General features: G+C 38.7%; 1 protein-coding gene across 9 annotated transcripts in view; it reads left to right on the top strand.

Annotated features, from left to right (window-relative positions):
- Nucleotides 1–22228, top strand: part of ADAMTSL3 (ADAMTS like 3) — a 388887-nt gene that overhangs the window by 269581 nt on the left and 97078 nt on the right. For all 9 annotated transcript variants that reach the window (XR_010123993.1, XR_010123994.1, XM_054451684.2 and 6 more), the window contains 2 exons: nt 18302–18494; nt 18609–18788. Coding sequence is in view for 7 of the 9 variants with exons in the window: in XM_054451684.2 (XP_054307659.1) it covers nt 18302–18494; nt 18609–18788 (373 nt within the window). In the remaining 2 variants the exon portion in view is untranslated. The remainder of the gene's footprint in view (nt 1–18301; nt 18495–18608; nt 18789–22228) is intronic.

Below are 22228 nucleotides of genomic sequence, written 5' to 3'. Positions count from 1 at the left end.
ATCGAACACGAATGAACATAAACTGGCCTGCTACCCACAAAACCATGAGATCAGTGGATTTGTTCTCTTTCTCCTCGCTGTTTCCTCCAGGGCACTTCTTCCCTTAATATCCCATCAGAAAGCACAGGATTTGCATTAGAGTTAACATTGGTACACAGTAGGTGCTTAATCCATATTTGTTGAGTGACTGTGTAATCTCCTATTTGATATCTAGCACTCATACTGATGTGTTATTACCTTCCCATTGACTTGCCTTGGATCTCAGATTGTGGGGTATAATATTATAAACCCCAGTGAGTAGGTGAGGGTGATCTTCTTGATCTCTTTGGCTGATAGGTTTACCTTAAAAGTTAATCTGCTTCCTTGCTTAAGTCCTGGTAAGATCCTGAGGAATTTTATCAGAAGAGAAGTAGGTTGTTCTCATGTTCCTGTGTCCCTGGTGCTGCTGGCTACAGAGGGTGATAACTGAACATCATTGGTTTCTCACACAAGACCTTTCTGAATATAGCCCCCAGTCTTTTCCTTCCTCTCTCCTTTTCCTTTATTATCTTGTGACCCCTCTTCTGCGAGAAGAATTAGTTGCCAGAAATGTTGAGCCCATTCCCAGTCACCTCCTGCCTCTCCTACCTCTTAGTCGTTTGCCCCGCTAATGAAATCCTTTCATTTGCTAAAGCAAGTTCTGCTATGTTTAGGACTCTCAGTGATTGAGGGAGGTTATTGTATCCTCCTGCCATATTAGTCTAAGGATAAGTGTATTTTATGTTTGTTCAGAAAATAAGTTGTGCTTCTGGAATTCTCTTGACCCTTCTGATTTTAATTCCATGCAATCTGTTGGCTATGATGTTTCTCCTGCCTTGATGGCATAAGGGTGGTGAAGGTGGGGATCAATATGTTAGGTCCCCCTAGAAATCAGGCCCTCCACATCCTGGAGATGGGCACCCCTTCCTTGAGAGTCTTGTTCTCCAGCCCGCACAGTCTCAGGAGGAGGCCAGTGTGTGCCTCATCCTTGGTGAAATCACACTTGCCATGTAATGGGCACAGTGTTTTGTATCCATTACCATATTTCTCACTTCCATTGAGACCTACAGAAGTACTGGGAACTTGTTGGCTTATGTTAGAGCCATCTGGCTGTGTGTGGTTGAGGTGATGCAGTAGAGGCCTGTAGACTTACCTTGGTGAGCAAAGCAAGGCCCGGAAACAGCATTGGGAAATCTGTTTCTCTGCCACCTCCCACTCCCACCCCCAGGTTTACAGCATTCCAGAGTAATCCACGCTAGAATGCAGATTGCAGAAGAGACAATAAAGGAGGGGTTTTAGGAAGGTTTGATGTAACTAGGAGTCAAGACATCTACTTTGTCAAGTATGTCCAGACTTTTCCAAGAATAGCAAATATATTGGAGCAATGTTGAGTATATATTCACTTGGAATGACCCTTTTATCTTTAGAGAAATAGCACTTGTGTAATGGCACATAGTAATCCGAATTATTTATCTATGTTTCTCAGTTTTTTCTGTTCTAATATTGGAACCACTGAATTAGATACTGTTGGAAAAGCTGGGGTTTCTGTTTTCCTCCCCTGCTACATCCCTTCCCTGAGGCAGTGAAGATGGAAACAGATAACCACCTTCCTGAACAGGAGCAAGGCACAGGGGAAAATACAGGGAGGGGGCAAAACATAGTTATATTTCTCAACATATTTCCCCATGACATTGGAATCATGTACTATATCATTTTGTAAACTGTTTTCTTAAATTTGATCTGGGGATGGGGCACGAGGTGGATGTTAAATAAACAGCATCTCAAGAGCAAGAATACTATGAGGACCTAAAATAAATTGATGGGGCAGGGAAACCGGGGAGGTTGGTGCAGGTCATTCCTGAGGAAGTTATTTAAGACGTAAACACAGGCAGGAATCTGCCAAGAGAGGTGTAGAGGAATGAGTGTTCTGGGCAGAGGGAACAGTATGTGCAAAGGCCCCAAGGAAAGAAAGAGCTCAGTGTGCTCAAGGAACTGGAGAGAAAGGAAATCAGTGTGTCATCAGATGAGATAGGAATGGGCAAGGGCCACGGTAAGCACTTGGACTTCATCCAGAGAGTCATTGGGAAGCCATTGGAGGGTTTGAGCAATGAAGTAGTACATCAGATTTACATTTTAAAAAGATTACTCAAACACAGAAATGGGGAGAACAAAATGGAGACAATTAGATCAATTATAAATCTTTTAAGAAAATTATTTAAAACTAGGGATCCAGCCCACCACAATTCCATTTGAGCATCCTCGATTTAAAGCCTGCCTCCATGTGAATCTGCAAATATCATCGTTTCCTTTTTATTGTTTATATGACACTAACAACTTTATTTTTTTTTTTTTGAGACGGAATTTCGCTCTTGTTGCCCAGGCTGGAGTGCAATGGCACAATCTTATGGCTCACTGCAACTTCCGCCTCCTGGGTTCAAGCGATTCGCCTGCCTCAGCCTCCCGAGTAGCTGGGGTTACAGGTGCCTGCCACCATGCCCAGATAATTTTTTGTATTTTTAGTAGAGATGGGGTTTCACCATGTTGGCTAGGCTGGTCTCAAACTCCTGACCTCAGGTGATCCACCTGCCTCGGCCTCCCAAAATGCTGGGATTACAGGCATAAGCCACCCCACCCGGCCACCAACAACATTCTTTATCAAAATAGTTGAATCCCTTTCTATATTTGTAGCCATGAATATCAGTGCACCTCTACTATCTTTTGAAAAATGCTCAGTGTCTCCTTCAGGAATACTGCTTTCCCAACCATGGCCCCGATGCTCCAGTATTTTGCAGAGCAGCTTTAAGAGTTCTACAATCCATAAATCCTTTTCTTCCTTTCTTTCTTTTTTTTTTTTTTTTTTTTTTTGAGATGGAGTCTCACTCTGTTGCCCAGGCTGGAGTGCAACGGCACAGTCTCGGCCCACTGCAGCCTCTGCCTCCTGGGTTCAAGTGATTCTCCTGCCTGAGCTTCCTGAGTAGCTGAGACTACAGGCATATGCCACCACACCCAGCTAATTTTTCTGTTTTTCACAGAGATGGGATTTTGCCACGTTGGCCAGGCTGATCTCAAACTGACCTCAAGTGATTCGCCTGCCTCAGCCTCCGAAAGTGCTGGGATTACAGACGTGAGCCACCGCACCTGGCCCATAAATCCTTTTCTATGTACTGTTTTATTTAAAACAGTGGATGAACCTGTTCACAACTTATGCCTGCACTATATCAGGTGTTTTGCTGTGCAAAAATTTGAAAATCACTGCCCTAAGTCTCTTTTTGGTGAAAAGTAGCTAGTACTATTCTTATTAATAGCCTCACATTCTTTCAGAAATGTGCTAATAAATATATAAATAAAGGCTCTTGTTTTCGTATATGAAAACTGAAATTTAGGATTTTTGGGTAATTGGTGACTTCTCCATGAGCATACACTAAATAAATTGCATACTACAACATAAAGCCCAAACATGGAGCATTTCTCATGAGATGTCATCTAGTCCAAATTCTGCCGTTTCTGGATGGCCAAATGGAGGCTGTGGGAGCCCACATATCATGCTACTAGTAGAGCTGGTCTCCTGATTTCCAGTCCCTCCACTCGCCATCCCCTTTGTCTACTCTAGCCAGTACTCTCTTTCTAGAAAGATGACTACAAAAAAAAAATGGTTTCAAATTTGCACAGACTTAAAATTGTGACTACAATTTGGCTAAGTGTGTGTTTTTTTTTTGTTTTTTTTTTTTTGAGATAGGGTCTCTCTCTGTTGCTCAGGCTAGAGTGCAGTGGTATGATCACAGTTCACTGCAGCCTTGAACTCCTGGGGTTAAGTGATCTTCCTGCCTCAGCCTCCCAAGTTGCTGGGATTACAGGAATGAGCCATGTGCATCACTACTTTTTAAAAATTTTTAAGTGTTTTTAGAGATTAGGTTTTTCTCTGTCATCTAAGCTGGAGTGCAGTCGTGCAGTCATGGCTCACTACAGCCTTGACCTCCTGGGCTCAAGATATCCTCTCATCTCAGCCTGCCAAGCCCCTAGGATTATAGGCATGAGTGACCACGCCCAGCTAGGTATGATATATTGCTAGCCATTAACAAAGAAGAGTAAAAAGAAGAAAATACAACCCAATACGTTGGGGTATATTTTATTTCTAGATTTAAATCTTACTGCAGATTGACATAAAGCTAGTCTTCATCAGAGTTCTGTCCTGTTTCTAGCCAAGTAACAACTAAAACAGAGAAAATGAAAATGATAACAACATGAAAGGCACTTCAAATGAGAATGATTTGCATATCACAGGATGAAAAGAGAGGCCCTAAGAACATTGATGAAACTCTCAGTTTTATTTTTGTGGAAATAACTGTTACACTCTTGCTCTGGAAGTGAAGGTAGCCATAATGTGTCATCATATAATTTTTTCAGAAAAGAAAGCCAAAATATGAAACAATTTACAATTCATTCTCTGCCATTCTAAGAATTAGTGCATAAAGTTGGCGTTACAACCACAATTATGTTCAAGATAAGATAACTTGATTTTATAATTTTTAATTTAAATTTTCAAGACTAAAACATTTTCCTCCACTTTATCATGAAACCTGAATTTCTTTTTTGAGTGGAATCACATAAAGTGGCCTTTTATGGTTTTAGTTCTCTGATAATATGAACTTGAGATTCTTGACCATTTACTTTTCAATACTTGATGAATTTGTCCTAATAATGTGTAACTGCCACTGCCTTAATTCAGATATGTTTTACCTGAACTGTTTCAAAAGTTTCTAAATGAACTCTTGCCTCTCTTGTTTCCTGCTCTGATCCATGTGCACACACATGACTATGAAAGATCTTTATCTTTCTAAGTTGCAAAATGACTGTGTGTGCCTCTGCATGAAACCTTCAACAACACTCCTTTATCTATGGATTAAAATCCACATTCTCTACTTTGGCATGTGTTTCTTTTCCTGGGGCTGCAATAACAAAGCACCAGAAACGGAGTGGCTTAAAGAACAGAAATTTATCGTCTCCCAGATCTGGAGACCAGAAGTCCAAAATTAAGGTGTCCGCGGTGTCGATTCTTTCTTAGAGCTGTGAGGGAGCCTCTGTTCCATGGCTTTCTCCTGGCAGGTAACCTCTGGCATTCTTTGGCTTGTGAATGGCATTGTCCCTGTGATTTCATATTGTTTTCCTTCTCTGTGTCTTTGTGTCCACAGTTCTCCTTTACATAAGGACATCACTTATATTGGAGTAGGGCCTACTCTAATGACCTCCACTCGATCATCTGCAAAGAACTTATTTCCAAATAAGGTCACAGTCACAAGTACTGGGGGTTATAACTTCCACATCTTTTGTGGGAAGGCAATTCAACCCACAACAGCATATAAATGCCTTTGTGACCCTGGATCCAACTCTTAAACCACATCTCCTGTCACCTCTACCACATACACACACACACACGCACACACACACACGCACACGCACACACACACAGAGACAGGCAGAGACAGAGAGACAGAGACAGACAGACACACACACACACACACAGTCAGGCTCACCCTAAGGAACTTGCTCAGCAGCCACAGCAAATTATGCACCATGACCCACACTGCTGCTCATTCATGCCATTTGGACCTTTGCACACACTATGCCCTCTGCCTCTTAGAGACCTTTGTTACTATGACATTAGTTAATTCTCTCCCATAAAAGTAATCATTGGCTCACATCTCACTGGTAAAATGAAGTTCAACAGAATGTGAGATAGGATCCTAACCTGAGACACTTGATAGCAAGGAACTCTCAAAAGTCAAAAGAAAATTGGAAATGGATCAGGGACATGGGATAGAGCCCCGGTTCCACGTCTCTCAAGGAATTTCAGGTGAGTTCCTTAGCTCTCTGGACCCTGTTTCTTAATATGAATAATGAAGAAAGGTGGTGGCCTTTATGATCACCGAGGTCCCCTAAGCTCCAATCTTTCATTTTTGAGTAGTGCTTTCAGGTTGCATTTTTCACTCATATCTTAAAATTATGTCTAGTCCTTTTGTAACACTCCTTATGTCCACACATGAGTAGTATGAAGTGCTTGGGGTTTTAGTTTTAAGGATGACAGCCTTAGTTTGACCTGCCCAGGAGGTCAAGGCAGGGTTGAGTTTAGTTTGCAATGCTCTTTCATTGCCCACCAAACCAGAACAAGATTTAGCAACAAATCTAGAAATCTAGAAATTGTGTCTTAAATTTACTGAAGAAAGCTTACTGGTTTATTCATGCATCAGCCTGTGTACAGTATCCCCTTTCTCTCATCACTGTGCCTCAGTGAGAGTTCTTACACATTCTCTTCCTCAGCAATCTCTTGCCCACAGAGCTTCCAAGCTAGGAATAATAGAGCAGACAACATGTCTTGGCCACTTTGCAAAATTAAGAGTCTGTTTTTATGTGAAAGGAAATACTATTCCTCATTTCAAAGTTGCAAATTTAATAAACTTTTCAAAGGTTGAGAGTTATATTGGAAAAAAACCAGCAGAGACAAAGGTTTGATGCCAAAATAAAGGTAAGTTTACAAAAATGTTTTAGGCTCTAGAAACTAGTGGTGTAGGAATAACAGGAACAGGGTGTTGCATAATATTTTCCATACAAATATTTACTGACTCCAAGGGCAATAGCAGTAAAATATCACCCCAGGGTGAAACTTACCACTGAGATTGGGTTGGACAGCCAGTGGATCTTTATTTACCCAAAGGCAAATGTATTTGATGTATTAGCCTGGGCTCTCCAAGGTGGGGTGTTGGATGTTTATTTGCTTTTATGGGGTTACTCCCCCTGATCTATCCTATAACTGCTGAGTGCCTGCTATTTATGGAGTTTGCTTTTTCCAGGAGAGAGCCAGCAGCTTGTAGAAACATGCTGGGTTACATAATGGTCCCACTAGTCTGAGGAGAGCCTTCTTCTCTAACAGGATTCAACACTGCTAGGGAAGAAAGGAGGAAAGCAAGAGGCAATAGTGATGTGTTTCTGTACCAGCTTGTTATCTATTTCTTAATATAAAAAACAATTCTTTATTGAGTTCATTGTCTGTGAATAAGAAATTGTTGCCCATTTCTTAAATAAAAACAGCTCCATCTCCAGTTCCTAGTGACTCTAATTGATTTATCTAGCTATACACTTGCTCAAAAGATGATCATCCTGAAGTCACATCAATAAACTTACAAATTTTGACTGAATTGTTTTAATCATGAAACAGAAGACTTCTAATTATTTAGCTATATATTCCAATTGTCATCCAAATATGACCCATGTATCTACTTTCGGTGACTTCACTCACATTCAAAACTTCTGGAATTTAGATATTATCAATTATAGTCTAAGTAATTGATAGACTTCCAATTAAGATGGTGTTGTAACATCATATTCTGTTCCAAATACAGATCAATGGTAGATGCAGTATAAAAGAGGGCCTATCAAAGACACAAGTAAGAAAACAACTACCTAGGCTAGGAAAGGAATGGAAACATGAGGTGGTGAATGGAGCTGCACTTGTGGTTATTTCGAGCTTGAGGTCCCAAAGCAATTGTAGCAAATGACAGTTCAGTTTCTAAGATAAAAGAAAAATAGTTGATGATTTGGGGAAAGAGAAGAAAATTAAGAAATATGGAAGTAACGTCAGAGAATCAAGATATGAAGTAAACTGTTTACTAAAACTTAAGAAAAAAATATCCACTCCTAGTATCAAGAGAAACAAGTGAAAATAAATCCCCACATAGATATGAAATAGTGAAACTACAGAAAATCAGGGATGATAAGAAAATCTTAAAAGCTACCACTCATGAAAAACAGATTAACTACAAACAACTTATCAACAACTGGAGTTTCTGGAAGACAAAGGAATAATATCTTCAGAATACTGAGGGAAAATCATGATCACCATAGAGCTAAACTTGCTGAACTATTATTTCAAGTATGTGACTGTATACATCAATTTCTAACCATATGATGGACTTGATATCCTTAAAGGCTTTTTGCTAAATACCTCTAAAATACTGGGTAAAATATGTAAAACATATCTTGAAATGCAGAACTAAGCTTGTAAGAAAGTAAGAGAAATTCTCAGAAGCCAAAAACAGGCTGAAGCATTGCCTTAGTGGGGACAGTTGTCAGTCTCAGTAACCTACACTTTTTGGATTTAAGATCTCTTGCCTGATAGACAAGTCCTTAGACCTTCAGAAGGTAAGGAATAGAATGGAGATTCCCCATACAAAGGCAGGGTCTACCTCAATGGAAAGGCAAATTCAAAAAATGAAATCCATCCTGTAAAGAGAGATTGCAAGGAGAACTGTCTGTCTCAGGTCTGCCTCTGAATGGAAGGAATCAGAAAGGCTCCCCCTGAGAATCTAAAGAGCTACAAGTAGCCCTTTATGTAGGAGTAGGGTTTATATTCACTCTATGTGATCCAAAAAATTAATTCATACTGGTCTTGATAGAGGTGATGTAAATCCTGTGAGGAGGAATGTATCTTCTACCCAAACCTTAAAATTCCCACAAAGACATAATGAGCATTAGCTCATAATCAAAATTTTTTAAAAACACATGAAGAAACAATGTGTGAGAGTCAGTGGGGGAAAAAACAGAATCAGATACACAGAGCATCATAAATTGGAATTATCAGGTACAGAATATAAATGTATTTATTTTAAATATTTATATATATAAAACAGGAAATTAAAAATCTATGCTATGAACAATAAACTATCAAAAATACTTGGAAGATTGTTTAGAAGAACAGATTATCACATTGAACCATCTGAAACTTTCTATTTGGTCAAAAATGGTCAAATATTGGCAGTTTATATGGTTCAGCTAAGAGAATATCTAGAAGTTAAAAATATAGTGATTGAAATTTAAAAGTTATGTGCTGGAGTAAACAGGTAAAATGGAAGAGAAAGCTGAAAAAATTACCCAGAATAAAGCATGGAGAATACATAAAATATGTAAAATATCCACAAAAGGTAGATACAGAGGAAATATTGAGAAAGTTTATCATATATAAAAATGGAGTTTCAAAAAGAAAACAGGAGGTGGCATTTTTCCCCTGCCCTACAGGTCTGTGGAACTTTAAACCTGAGGGGGTGATATAGGGTATATCACCCTATATCAGAAGAAATTTCTAAGAAGCAAAGCATTCAAGAGGTGACTTGGGTGCTCTAAAAAGCATTTGGTTTTATGCATTCACAAAGAGATGATTTGGAATTGCAACTTATGTTTAAAAGGGAAGCAAAACATAAAAGTTTAGAAAATTTGCAGCCTGACAATGCAATAGAAAAGAAAAACCCATTTTCTGAGGAGAAATTCAAGCCTGCTGCAAAAATTTGTATAAGTAACAAGGAGCCAAATGTTAATTGCCAAGACAATGGGGGAAATGTCTCCAGGGCACATCAGAGGTTTTCATGGCAGCCCGTCCCATCACAGGCCCAGAGGCCTAGGAGGAAAAGTTGGTTTCATGCGCTAGTCCCAGGGCCTTTGCTGCTTTGTGCAGTTTCAGAACTTGGTGCCCTGCATCCCAGCCGTGGCTAAAAGGAGCCAACATACAGCTCAGGCCATTGCTTCAGAGGGTGCAAGCCCCAAGCCTTGGTGGCTTCCACGTGGTGTTGGGCCTGCAGGTGCACAGAAGTCAAAAATTGAGGTTTGGGAGCCTCTGCCTAGATTTCAGAGGATGTCCAGGCAGACGTTTGCTGCAAGGGTGGAGCCCTCATGGAGAACCTCTGCTAGGGCAATACAGAAGGGAAATGTGGGGTCAGAACCCCTACACAGAGTCCCCACTGGGACACTGCCTAGTGGAGCTGTGAGAAGAGGGCCACTATCCTCCAGACCCCAGAATGGTAGACCCACTGACAGCTTGCACTGTGTTCCTGGAAAAGCTGCAGACAACACCAGCCCATGAAAGCAGCTGGGAGGGGGGCTGTACCCTGCAAAGCCACAAGGGCAGAGCTTTCCAAGACCATGGGAGCCCACCTCTTGCATCAGTGTGACCTGTATGCGAGACATGAAGTCAAAAGGAGATCATTTCAGAGCTTTCAGATTTTACTGCCCAGCTAAATTTTAGACTTGCATGGGGCCTGCAGCCCCTTCGTTTGGGCCAATTTCTCCCATTTGGAATGGATGTATTTACACAATGCCTGTACCCCCATTATATCTAGGAAGTAACTAACTTGATTTTGATTTTACAGGCTTATAGGTAGAAGGGACTTGCCTTGTCTCAGATGAGACTTTGGACTTGGACTTTTAGGTCAATGCTGGAATGAATTAAAGCTTTGGGGACTGTGGGAAGGCATGATTGGTTTTGAAATGTGAAATGGACATGAGATTTGTGAGAGGGGTTGAAATGATATGGTTAGGCTTTGTGTCTTCACCCAAATCTCATCTGAAATTGTAATCCCCATAATCCCCATGTGTCAAGGGAGAGACGAGGTGGAAATAATTGAATGCAGTAATGAAAATTAAATCTCCTTCCTCCAGAACTTAATAAGTAAAATAATTCATCCAAAAATACCCCCAAAAGTATGCTAAGAAAAGAGAGTCACATCAACAAATGATTGGATAAAGAAAATGTACACAATGGAATACTATTCAGTCATAAAAAGAATGAAACATGTCTTCTGCAGCAACATGGATGGAACTGGAGGCCATTATCTTAAGTGAAATAACTCAGAAGTGGAAAGTCAAATTTCACATGTTCTCACTTACAGGTGGGAGCTAAATAATGTGAACCCATGAACATAGAGTGTAGAATAGAATTTGGAGAGTCAGACAGGTGGGAGGAGGGTAAGGGATGAGAAATTACCTAATGGGTACAATGTACATTATTCTGGTATTGGTTTCAGGGAAAGTCCAGACTTTATCACTTTACAATATATCCATGTAACAAAACTGCACTTGTACCCCTTACATTTCTATAAATTCAATTTTGAAAAAGAAGAGAGAATCATATTAAATTCTCCCACTTTTTAAGTAAAAAAATAGCAGTAATACCCAGTGGTGACAGATTCAGAAAGAAGTTAGGAAATGTTCTTGTAGGTAAGCGTCTGTCATTCTGATGGATCATGATTAGTGCATTCACTTGTGATTCCTTTGCCTTTAAAAAAGAATGATATTAAAAGAAAAAATAAGTGCCTTATACTGTGAAAAATGATAAAAAGGACTTCATGATTCTAAAAAGAAAAAACAGACTTATCAAACAGATAATAACAGGGAATATTTCAGAATTAATGAAAAAATATGAAACCTATGAAACCTAAGAATCGAGAGTCACAGCAAATCCCAAGCAGGGAAAAAAAAAATACACACTCAGATACATTGTTGTTAAACTTTAGAACTGTAAAGACAAAGAAAATCTCAAAGTCAGAGATATAGAAAAGATCCAGGAGAGGAACAATAACAAAAACTGACATTTTTCCTCATGAGAGATAATGAAGCATTATCTTCAAATGACTCAGAAAAAAAATCACTGTCAGCCTAGAATTGTATACGTATTAAAACAACATTTTAAAGATGAAATAGGGATATTTTCAAATTGTAATAGTATCTCCTTATGCAGCAGGTGTCAACAAAGTAGTCTTATAGTAAGGTTATACAACAGTTAAATGAGTTAATACATATACTTTAAAAAGAGCTTGGCACATCGTAGGTAATCAATAAATATTTACTAATATTATGTTAAGTATTCTAGGTGAACCAAACCAGGAAATTGCACTACCAGCAAATTTTCACTAAAGACAATTTTAAAGAATTTATTCATTAAGCAGGAAAATGATCCTAGAAGGAAGGTCTGAGATATAAGAATGAATGATGACCGAAGTATTTTGTAAAGATGTTTAATCTAAAAAAGTTTATTGACTATGGAAACCAATAACAGTTTCTGATTTATCCATTTGAAAAAAGAAATATTGTCCAACAAAGCCTTGTAAAACTCAGAGAGGTTGATTAATTAAAGTGCTTTAGGCCCTTATACGATTTGTTAAGATGGAAATGATTTTGGTTAAGTCTAGAGTTGTTAAATAGGGCCTTTAAAATTCTAAGGGTAGACCTAAAAATAAAATATAACAGAGGGGAAAACAGAATAAAAAGTATAACAAGCAAAATAAATGCTCACAAAAACACAGGAAATAATTAGAATGAGAAGAATGGAAAAGTCAGGAAAAACAGAATTCTTAACAATAGTAACAGATGAAAGTAGTTCAAGATAGCTGAGAAATCCTTTCATCTTGGTCAATAAAAGGATAGACATACTGAACAACTCTAGACTTTTGTTATAAACATTTATAGTTATGCTATGAAAACCCTGGAAGATAACCTAGGAAATAACATTCTATACATAGGCTCTGGCAAAGATTTCATGACAAAGATGCCAAAAGCAATTGCGACAAAAACAAAAATTGACAAATGAGACATAATTAAACTAAAGAGCTTCTGCACAGCAAAAGAAACTATCAACAGAGTAAATAGACAACCTACAGAATCAGAGAAAATATTAGCAAACTATGCATCCAATGAAAGCTTAATATCTAGACTCTGTAAGAAACAAATTCAGCAAAAAAACAACAATCCCTTTAAAAAGTGGGCAAATGATGTGAACGGACACTTTCCAAAAGAAGACCTCCATGTGGCCAACAAGCATATGAAAACATGCTCTACATCACTCATCACTAGAGAAATGCAAATCAAAACAATAGCGAGATACCATCTCTCACCAGTCAGATGGCTATTATTAAAAAGTCAAAAAATTACAGATGCTGGTGAGGTTGCAGAGAAAGGAGAACATTTATACGCTGCTGGTGGGAATGTAAATTAATTCAGCTATTGTGGAAAGCAGTGTGGCAATTTCTCAAAGAACTTAAAAAAATTACCGTTTGACCCAGCAATTTCATTATTGGATATATATCCCAAGAATTATAAATCATTCTACCATAAAGACACATGCACACATATGTTCACCACAGCACTATTCACAATAGCAAAGGCATGAAATCAACGTAAATGCGCATCAACGGTAGACTGGATTTAAAAACATGTGGTACATATGCACCATGGAATATTATGCAGCCATAGAAAAAGAATGAGATCATGTCCTTTGCAGCAACATAAATGGAGCTAGAGATCATTACCCTAAGTAAACTAATGCAGGAACAGAAAACCAAATACCACATGTTCTCACTTATAAGTAGAAGGTAAATATTGAGAATACATCAACACAAAGAAGGGAACAACAGACATCAGGGTCTACTTCAGGGTGGAAGGTTGGAGAAGGGAGAGGATTGAAAAAGTACCTACCAGGTACTATGCTTATTTATATGGGTGATGAAATAATCTGTACACCAAATCCCCGTGACATGCAATTTACCTATATAACAAACCTGCACATGTACCTAAAATAAAATTTTTTAAAATTATCATTACGTATGTTAAAAGTCAAGGATCAGTGCTAAATGAATAGAAATACTAATTTATATATTGATTTTGTCTTTTTGCATGTTAATTGAATGTAAAATTTCTAGAATTCAAAAATAATCTAAAACTTGTATCACCTTATATCTGTAATCAGGGTTCCTAGGTACAAGCAGTATAAACTAATTGTGCTTAACTTGAGCTAATAATAAACTTACTAGAAAGATACTAAGTGGTCCACAAAAATAATAGGCTGGAGAACTAAGTTTATAAATTTTTCAGGAGCCAAGGGAGATTAAATTGAAAGAAAACACAAAGTCATACCAGAGTCATGTCTGGTTAGATATTTCTGGACACTTGTGGCCATTACCATCACTAGACTTTTTACAATGATGCACTCACCACCAATGCCTGGTCCCATATACCACTTCCACTCAGTGGTGGGCCACTGCTGGTCACATCTAACTATATGACTTTGCAGATAGATAATGTCCCCTTTACAATAAGCAGCTTGTCACATGGTCATCTGATGGGTCATGGTCAGGCGTTCCACCATGGTCAGGTGTTTAGTATCTAAAAACGCCTAGAACTAGGCTAGAGCTATTTTATAGGAGGAGCATTGCTACTCTTTAAAAGGGTAGATTTTATGTTATGTAAACTGTATCTCAATAAAGCTGTCATTTAAAAAAAGCATTTCACAGCTAAGACATTTAATTTTTTGTTATGGTTACATTTTCTTTAGGGTGCAAATTTTTTCTCTGGAGTTGGCAATTTCCTTACTTTTTTTTGTTTGCCTAATTTCAATGATCCCATCATTAACTTATTCTCAAAATCTCTATCAGAGTTTATTCTCTCAGTACATTCAAACATATATTTTGTTTTATATTACATATTCTGTTTCATAACTTAGTGCTTTAGCACTGTGTGTTTACATTGATTTCTGGTCAACTGAGATGTTTCGTTCGTATGGGGGAATGTCTTACCCTTATGTCTGTCTTTAACTAGTATTGCTATTTTTTGTAACAAAGGGGTGCTCAATTAGATATTTTGCTCTATTCTTCAGCCCTCTCTCACCTTCCCACCCCCAAGCCCTTGCTTTTTTGGATGTGCTAATTCAAATTAAAAATGTTTTTTATCATGAATATCTGTTAAAATTTACAAATGTTTTTCTGTCTCTATTGAAATGATTATATGAATTTTTTCCTATAGTTTGCTATGTCATAGACACTGATTGATTTTCCAAGGTTGAACCAATTTTGCCTTCCTGGAATAAACCCAGATTGGTCACCATGTAACATTATTTTTCACTTTATCACTTGATTGCTAATATTTTATTTAGGATTTTTAAATCTGTTTATGAGTGACATTGGCTTAAATGAGTTGGGAACTTTTCCTTCTTATATTTTTTAGAGAGTTTATATAAGGTTGGAATTGTTTATGCCTTAAATGTTTAGTAGAATTTCACCAAGGAAGCCATCTGACATGGAGTTTATTTTTTAAATACTTTAAATTACAAATTTAACTTAATAGATATAATACTTCCAATTTCTCTTCACTTGTATGTTAGTTTTGATAAGTTGGTTTTTGTAGGAATTTTTTCAGTTCATTTTCAAATTTATTGACATAATGTTTTTCATTACTTACTGTACTTTTTTTATGCCAAAAATGTCCCCCCTTAAATTCCTGATTTTATAATGTGTGCCTTCTCTCTTTTTTCTTCATATTTTATCAATAATTTATTAATCTTATTAGTCTTTTGAAGGACCAACTTTTTTTTTTTAAAGACAGAGTCTTCCTCTGTCACCCAGGCTGGAGTGCAGTGGCCTGATCTCGGCTCACTGAAAGCTCCGCCTCCTGGGTTCAAGCAGTTCTCATGCCTCAGCCTACCAAGTAGCTGGGATTACAAGCGTGCACCACCACACCCAGCAAATTTTTGTTTTCAGTGGCGATGGGGTTTCACCATGTTGGCCAGGCTGGTCTTGAACTCCTGACCTCAGGTGACCCACCCACCTCAGCCTCCCAAAGTGATGGGATTACAGGCATGAGCCACTGCACCCAGCCAGGACCAACTTTTTGTTTCATTTTCTAATTCGTTCATTTTATTCTCATGTTTATTGTTTCCTTTCTTCTACTTTTTTTGGGATGTAATTGCTATTCTTTTTTTAACCTCTTGAAGTGGTTACTTAGATTATTATTGTCAAACTTTTTAAATATATCATTTAAGGCTATTGATTTTCTTCTAATCATGGCTTTAGCTAAATTCCACAAATTTTGACATTTGATATTTCTATTAATGTGCATTTAAAAATACTATTTACTTTCCCTTGTGATTTCTTCTTTGGCCCATGGGCAATTTAGAAGATTACAGCATAATTTCTAAGTATTTGGGGTTTATCTAATTTAGTTCCACTGTGGTCAGAAAATATACTGAATTAGTCACCTCACACTGCCATAACAAAATACCATAAGGGCGGCTTCAAAGCGGAACTTTATTTTGTCACAGTCTGGAGGCTGGAAAGTCCAAGACTAAAGGGTTCAGTTTTTGGTAAGGGCTCTCTTCCTGACTTTCAGACAGCAGATGTCTTGCTGTGTCCTCACATGGTGGAGAGAGAGCAAGCTCCCTAGTGTTTCTTTTTACAAAGGCACTAATCCCATCATGAGGGCCCCACCCTCATGTCCCCATCTAACCCTAATTACCTCTCAAAGGTCCTATCTCCAAATGCCATCATGCTGGGGTTTAGGGCAGCATTTGAATTTGTTGGTGACACAAACCTTCCGACCACATCACAGACCCTGTATTGTTTTAATCTGTTGATTACTTTGCTTCTTTTTTACTTAGAATTTATACTTTCATTTAGGATTTAGGATATATAACCACATGCAAAAGTTTGCTTTATATATATTTGTCAGCTTTTGTGTTCAGATTTTTTCTAGCTTTTTTACTTAGAATTTATACTTTCATTTAGGATTTAGGATATATAACCACATGCAAAAGTTTGCTTTATATATATTTGTCAGCTTTTGTGTTCAGATTTTTTCTAGCTTTTATAATATGCACATATAATATAATATGCTAGCTTTATAATAGCTTTATAATATGCACAAAATAAAATATTTTCATCTTCTTATTTTGGAACATTTAAGATAATATGGGAATTCACCTGTTTCTTGAAAATTTGTAGGACTTGACCACAAAACTCGTGAGGTCCAGTCCCTTTCTTGAATGGAACTTTTGTAATTCCTTAGAAAATTATCTATTTACCCATATTTTCAAATATATTATTAAATCTCCCATATTCTTATTAATGTCTGCCTTGTTAATATGCTAAGGGTTTAGCAAAGTATTTTAAAGATTTTAAATTTTTTAATTTTTTTCATCCATTTTTCCTATACTTCATAGCTCATGCTTTTTACAAGTTTATGTTTTATATTTAATCTCCATACTTGTATGATTATATCTTCATTGTGAAATTTTTCCTTCATAAATAAAACTTTTATTCTTTTGTCCTATTTGCATTAAATACTATTTTTCATTTTCTTTTTATTTATACAAGTAGGAGATGTTTATAATAGAAAATTAGAAAAGAGAAAAACTGAGAATCATTTTTAGATTCAATACTAATTGATTTTTTCAGAGAAATAATATTTTTTCCAATATGAGTGCTTATTTTAATAAAAATCAGAGAAAAAATCAGCAAGAATAAAGAAAATAAAAATTCTATAGTTAGATATCATCACTGGTAACATTTTAATGAATAATTATTCAGACTTTTTTCTGCATGCATTTATAAATGCGTAAAAAATAGGATTATACTCTACAAATTATTTTATGACCTGCTTTTCTTTTCTATTAAAAATATATCATGATTGTATTTCTATGTTAATAACTATACATCTGCTTTATTATTTTAATGGCTGCTAGCATTGTGCTGTATGAATGGACAATTATTTTCTGCTCTGTTGTCAAACGTTTATATGATCTCCTTCCATTTTGTAAAATGTAATTCAATTTAATTTTTGTGTGTGTGCTATTACACACTACCCTGGAGCCAGCATCCTTTTATGAACATTTTAAACATTTAAAAATGGTTTCCTCATGATGTGTCTCCACAGTAACTAGTGAAGAATTCGTGTTTGCTAATTAAATATCCACAAATTAAAATAACCATAATGTGTAATTTTTCAGCCATTAGATGGGCAGAGACTTTTCTCAATGATATTCTCCAATGTGGTTAGGGGTGTGGGCAACTAGGTGCTCTCAAATGCTTCTGATGGGAGTGTAAATTGGGAGAATCTTCCTTGAAGGCAACTTGGAAATATGTGTTGAAAGCGGCTGCCCTGGTTTTTCGTTTTTACAGATGTTTTATGAGAAAATCTGATTTTTTCCAAGATCTTATTGGAAAGGAATCACATTATATATATGTTGTAAATCCAATCCTAACATAAAAGAATTTTCTTAGGGATATTCCAAATAATGAAGCCAGGTGCCCTGAGGATTTCCTGAAGTGTGCTTTTAAACATTTAAAATTTCTTTTGACACCTATATAAATCATCATTGCCTTGGGGCTCCATTCAAAACAAAACCAGGATTTTATTTTTGATATATAGTGGTAGGACAGGATGGGAACAGATCTGCTTTTTACTCTGGACTTTCCCAAATGGGAAAGATCTTTAAACACTTTCCTGACATTTCTTGCCTTTAAATACTATATTTCTGTGTTTTAATTGTGTATATTGATGGAGATGCTGTGACTGTAGAATCTGTATACAGGGTGTGAAGTCTGGAAGCCCAGAGGAGAACTTCATGTTGTTCATGCTCTGATGGTTGCACACTGGTTTATTGGACTGTTCAACTTTCCCCACTTGTTTTCTGTTTTAGGTGGCATGTGGGCTCTTGGGGGCCCTGCTCAGCTACCTGTGGAGTTGGAATTCAGACCCGAGATGTGTACTGCCTGCACCCAGGGGAGACCCCTGCCCCTCCTGAGGAGTGCCGAGATGAAAAGCCCCATGCTTTACAAGCATGCAATCAGTTTGACTGCCCTCCTGGCTGGCACATCGAAGAATGGCAGCAGGTAGGGCAGACTGGCCACTCCAGGGCCCTCTGTGATTATGATTGTAAGAGGCCCTGCACTGCACTAACATAGAGTGGGCCAAGCCTGCCGCCTCACCCCCTCTTGTCTTCTTAGTGTTCCAGGACTTGTGGCGGGGGAACTCAGAATAGAAGAGTCACCTGTCGGCAGCTGCTAACGGATGGCAGCTTTTTGAATCTCTCAGATGAATTGTGCCAAGGACCCAAGGCATCGTCTCACAAGTCCTGTGCCAGGACAGACTGTCCTCCACATTTAGCTGTGGGAGACTGGTCGAAGGTAAGGGCCAGGCTTAACTTTACAGTCCCTTCTTTTCTGCCCCTCCTTTGTTTCAGCTTCTAAATATTTCCACAAGATCAGGCTGGAACTACTGTGAGATGAGTAAGGGTCCTAGGGGGCCACATTTAAGGAGGTGCTCACTCGCTCTCAGGGTTGTGCACGTTCCGTGGTCCAGGCCTGCACACAATGATTCATTTCCAGTTTTAATCAATATTATTCAAAGTGTTCTCATCATCGTTCTCCCAAACCAGTCCCTTCTTTTGGAACTACCAGGATCATAGTATCCCAGGATAAACTCAAAATCACTTTGGTTCCTCTCTTCCTTGTGTCCTCCCATGTGGAATCATTCATTAAGCCCTGTCATTCCAACATTGTGAACATCTTCCATGCCTTAACTTCCTCTATGTTCTGTAATTTATGCTGTTAATTTTACCCTTCATCATGGCAAGCTTGAATTAGTGCAGTGAGTAGAATTCTAGCAGATCGTTTCAGTGCTGGCACGGCTTGACCCAGTCTAGTAATGAAGCCTTATTTTTCAGGTGGGGGAAATTAAATCCCAATAGCTGAAGTAAGCTGCCTAAGCTCCACAGCTGGAAAAGTAGCAGAATCCACTTGTTTTGACTTTATTCCAAGAGTTCTTTCTGTTATGTTACACTGCCCACTTGATCTTTCTGTATTACTCTCCCATCTCCAGACTAGCTAACATCCCATAGTGTTCCCATCACTGTCCATCAAGTCTCCAGCTTGTTCAGAATCTTCCACAAGTCTGATTGCTTGCAAAATCAAGTACAGTAGTCCCCGTTTATTCACAGGGAATACAGTCCAAGACCCCAGTGGATTCCTGAAACTGTGGATCATACTGAATTTTATATATCCTATGGTTTTTTTAATCTGATAACTGAGAAGACTACTTAAGTGACTAATAGGCAGGTAGCATGGATGGAATGATTCATGCCCTGAGCAGATGGAGCGAGATGGTGAGAGATTTCATCACACTACTCAGAACGTCATGCAAACTAAAACTTACAAATTGTTTGTTTCTGGAATGTTCTATTTAATATTTTTGGACCACAGTTAACTGTGGAAAGTGAAACCATGGATAAGAAGGGACTATTGTATATGTTCCCCAGAACAGCTGGTAGGGCCTTTCTTGCACTCATGGCTCTCTTACTCCAGAGTCCTTATTCTTCTTCCAGTCCTTTGCTCCAGTCTTGCTGCATCCTTAACATCTGCAAGCTGAGATTTTTAGCACAGATTCCAAAACAGATAATTAGTTATGTTATCAGTGTCTTGTAATCTCCAGTCACTGCTAACTGGTATGTATCTTCTTGGAGTGGAGACCCAACCCCAACATCAGAAATAACCTCAAGAAATAAGGAAGGACAGTGAGTGACATTCACAAGCTGCTCTGAGTCCTAGGTTCAGTGCCAGGCATAGTCATGACCTGCTCCTCTCATCTCATCCTACAATAGCCCCAGAAGCAGACATTGTCTCCCTTTTTATTGATAAGAAAAACAGAGGTTCATTCAGATTAAGTAACTTGCCCAAGGACAGAGATAGATTCAAACTCAGGCCTGTGTGACCCAAAATTATTATACATGGTATACACTCCTGTCTTTTATGCAAGAGAAAAGGCTTTTGAGCCCAAGAGACCCATGCTGGTACCCCAGCTCTAAAGCCTAAATCTGGGTGGCCTTGTTAAATACACCTAACCTCTCTGAGCCTCCGTTTACTTTCGCTAAATGCAATGGCTCTTGTGAGGATAACATAAGATATTTGACATGGCAATGTCTAGTAGAGTAGGCTCTTCCCATTGCCCTTGAGAGAAGGTCCATATTTCTGGCTGTAGGTTGGATTAACAGTATTTCTGTACATATATCCAGATTGGGATTTTTCTCCAGATTGGGATTTTTCCTGTTTTAACTGTGTAGTTTTGTTAAGTGCTAGTATTTTAAAACTGTCTTAACTGAGAACCTACAGGTCATTATCCTCAATCAAGGCCACTGAAGGTCTACATAAACTTTCCCCGAAACCTCAGAAGAAGCCCAAAGAAAGAGATGAACCCATCTCCCCAGGGTCTGCAGAGCAGGAGTTGCCCTAGGATCCAGCCACCAATACCCACTTCCTCTATCCAACTCACAAGCAGCTGGAGACAGTGCCAGTGGCCACAGCTCTCCCCAGAAAGTTGCCATACTATAGGTCAATGACTTGAGGGACAGGAGTCCCTCCTGCAGTCAGGTCCTAAACAAAGAGAAAGGACTGATCCAGGTGAGACCACCACCAAAGGAGGGTGGGAAGGACAGGTAGAAGATCTGTCTGGAGAGCTTTGTGTGCAAAAGTGGGTTTGCTTAATTTTCCTCCTACTTGCACAAGGAACAATAGATGGCCCAAGGGAGAATCATTCTTTTGGGAATTCCTTTGAGACTAGGTCAGGCAGTGGGGGCTGGGCAAAGGTGTTAGAGAGGTGGGTAGCCTGGGTGGGCTACTGGGTAGGCAGTATTTATTCCATCACCCAGCTAAGCCCCAAGAGTGAAGTCTTACCTTGCCCCATTGTCAGGAGAGATGAAGGTTCCAGTTACTGTTTCCATAAAGTTAGTGACAGAAGGAAGGGCCACAATTTTGTGGGGAGAATCTTGGCATTGTGATGTGTGATTCTCCTTGCTACACTTAGTGTGGCTCAAGGACTAGTCAAATTGACATGAGCAGGGAACTTATAAGAAATGAGGAATCTCAAGTCCCACCCAGACCTAAGGAATCAGAGTCTGCATTTCAACAAGATCCCTGGGTGTTGTAATGATACACTTGCAGTGTGAGAAGTGTTTCCTTACCTGCCTCTCATTCTTGTTTGGGTGAGTTAGCTCTTACATGTGTCCAAGGTAGGAATGGCCCTGGGTAGTGACTTCTTTGATCAAGTGCTGCCCTAGCCTAAAGGGAGGAGGCAAGAAAAGGGAAAAACAGCAAAGGGGCAGATGTTGAGGAGGAGAAACCAGACAGCTTGTTTCTGGATGCAGCGAGGGAGCACCTAGAACCACTGCCAAGCTCTAAAATACCCCACTTTGCTTCTGTCCTTGCTTCTTTCCTCTAAGAACAAACAGGCCTTCACAGTTCTATCCTGCCTGGTGGAACAAATGGTTGTCACTGGCGTCTTAGAGTGGTGGCTAGTGGTGACATCACCACTTTCCTCCGTGTCCGCTCTCTCAGTGAACAACTGAATTTACAGTTGCCAGTTGCGTATCACTAAAGTAACACCATTGCACATCTATGTGGGCCCGCTTGTGTGTCTTTGCTCTTGTGGATCTCAAATCCTTGGTCCAACTGTAAGCTTTCCTCTTCTGTGAAGTTTTCAACTTCCTAAAATCACCCAGCATTTCCCACTTTTAAATCACAGTGACCCTAATTTTTATTGTTTTGCAATGGTAGCTATTTCCTGAGCATCCACA

The sequence above is a fragment of the Pongo pygmaeus genome, chromosome 16, assembly GCF_028885625.2.
Source record: "Pongo pygmaeus isolate AG05252 chromosome 16, NHGRI_mPonPyg2-v2.0_pri, whole genome shotgun sequence".
Lineage (NCBI taxonomy): Eukaryota > Metazoa > Chordata > Mammalia > Primates > Hominidae > Pongo > Pongo pygmaeus.
This window is presented reverse-complemented; position numbering and strand designations above follow the sequence as displayed.